General features: G+C 52.2%; 1 protein-coding gene across 1 annotated transcript, besides 1 other annotated feature; it reads right to left on the reverse strand.

Moving 5' to 3' along the window:
- Positions 1-2,159: part of a sequence feature (contig 1.84 954..621812(-1)) that runs on past both edges of the window.
- Positions 501-1,643, reverse strand: ANIA_05036 (uncharacterized protein; the record flags this gene model as incomplete). The annotated part of the gene is made up of 1 exon (XM_657548.1): positions 501-1,643. One exon carries the CDS (start codon positions 1,641-1,643, stop codon positions 501-503), a length of 1,143 nt encoding a protein of 380 aa, XP_662640.1.

Genomic DNA, 2,159 nt, shown 5'->3' on the forward strand with positions numbered 1-2,159 from the left:
GGGCATGTACATGCAGTCCTTCTGGAACAATTACTGCCTAAGGAATCAATGATCCGCATCCGAAGATAGGGGTCCGCAAGGTCCTGGCCAGCGAGTGACCAGTTCCCTGTGCGCAGTGGACATTGCTGCTCAAATGCTACAGGCAGGCCGAGCAATCCTCTGACGGTGTTTTGACAGCATGCAAAGACAGGTAGCTCCGTATATGTGGGTTGCTTGAATCGTGGGTACGCCAGTAGTATATGCAATTCCACTTTCAAGCATGTTGCTAACATTTTTGGAAGCAAAGAGCCGAAAATACTCAGACAGGGAATCTCTGCGCGTGGGGCTCTTGTGTACTGGCCTAGTTCATATAAGTTATTTAGCCTGCAGTATTTTGGAATATTGCATGGAATCGCGTGCCCTGTTTTTGAAAGAGCTTCCATAACTAGAAGCCCTAGAGATCGAGAATCAACCGAAATAAACGGTGAATCGGTAGCATCAATAAGACAACAACTGAGGACCTAAGGAGGTGTCCCCGCCTCAATGACCATTTTTGCAGCTCGATCAATCGCCCCTTCCTGCTCCCGAATCCCAAATAAATCAGCTGCAACAAAAGTATCATGCGGCGCATTATCAATCTCCACAAACTCAACCCTACACCCTCTCTTTTTCAGATTAGTCATAAACTCAACGTGGGAATCATACAACACCTCCGCACGCCCGGTCTGGATAAAGATCGGCACCTCCATCTGAAACTCCTGTCCCAGTGGGCTGATGTATGGATAGAATGGGTGCTCCCTATTCCACCCGTCTGGAATGTAACAGCGTACGCCCCAGTCACCCAACGCGTCAAAGAGAAAGTCGGTTGAGACGTTGCGGTGACGGTCGTATTGGCTGCTTCCTGGGGTGCCGAGATCAACCCAGGGGCTCCAGAGTAGGACCGCGCGCGGAAGCGGGAGGTGATGATCTGCAGCCTCGTTCTTGATGTATCGTAGAAATGCAATGACCAGATTCCCGCCTGCTGAATCCCCCGAGAGCACGATGTTCTCGGGGGCCACGTCAAGCGTGTACAGGAGATATGTGTAAGCCGTGACCGCGTCCTGGAGAGCGGCAGGGAAGCACGTAGTGCGATCACGTGAATTCGACAGTCGGTACTGGGGCATCAGGACCGGGCAGTCCAGGTCCTTGCTCAATGCAATGGGACCTGAGCAGAATGCGTCTGCGGGGCGAGCGCCCCCGAGCACGAATGCGCCGCCATGGAAATGGAGGACAACCAGCCTGGGCGTCTTGCCTACCGGTGGCGGAGCTTCATACCAGAAGCCAGCAATCGGGGCCGGGTTGATGGCTGGGTTGCTAGCGAGGACACTGACGTAAGGGGAGGAGTAACGGTGCTCGATCTTCTCTGGATCGATGAACACAAAGCGCGCCTTGTCTGCGCCTGGTTCAAGCGTTTTGGGAAGCTGGAATTCTACTGCAGTCGCAAAATAAAACCAGAATCTCATCAGCCTCGTCGTCAATGCCAGGCGGTAAGTTCGGCCGGATCGGTTCGATGGTGGAAGGTAGTAAAGGGCAGCAACCAGGACGCGCAGTGGCAAAGTTGAGAGGTAATATACTGTGAAGAGAAACTTGAAAGGGTGGCGGGTAAAAAGAGACGGCGACGCCATGATGAGAAGATTGAAAACTCGTGAGATGTAAGGCTTAGCTCAAGGGAATCGACTTTACCCAAAGATGGTTCTTATATGTTCAGCCAGAGTCGAGCGGGGAACAAGCAAGGCCGCAAGGCTGCAAAGCTGACAGACTAGTGCGGCTGAAGCAACGAGCTTCGGAAACTGAACACCTAAACAGCGCTCGGCAGGTGACGGAAAATTTATGACTAATAACGCAAACCTACAGGGCTGATGCCGCTGGGAACGAGGACGAGTGTATGTGTTCGCAGCTAGGGCTCTGGGCAAGATGCGGCAATCAGGTTCGTGTATAACCTGGAGCTCTTCAATCGTTGCAAGTGCCTGCTGAAATGTGGGGTATTTGAAATACGTACACCGAGGCTGAGCTAATTAGGACGCTCTCGCTTTCAGCTACTTCTGTTTATTCAATGAGAACCCCGGCAGCGAATCTCGTCAAGAGTGGCCTTGCTTAGGGCATGACGATGATTTTAGTGCAGAATGGTGCAGAACCCGTCT

This window comes from Aspergillus nidulans, chromosome III (genome assembly GCF_000011425.1).
Source record: "Aspergillus nidulans FGSC A4 chromosome III".
Lineage (NCBI taxonomy): Eukaryota > Fungi > Ascomycota > Eurotiomycetes > Eurotiales > Aspergillaceae > Aspergillus > Aspergillus nidulans.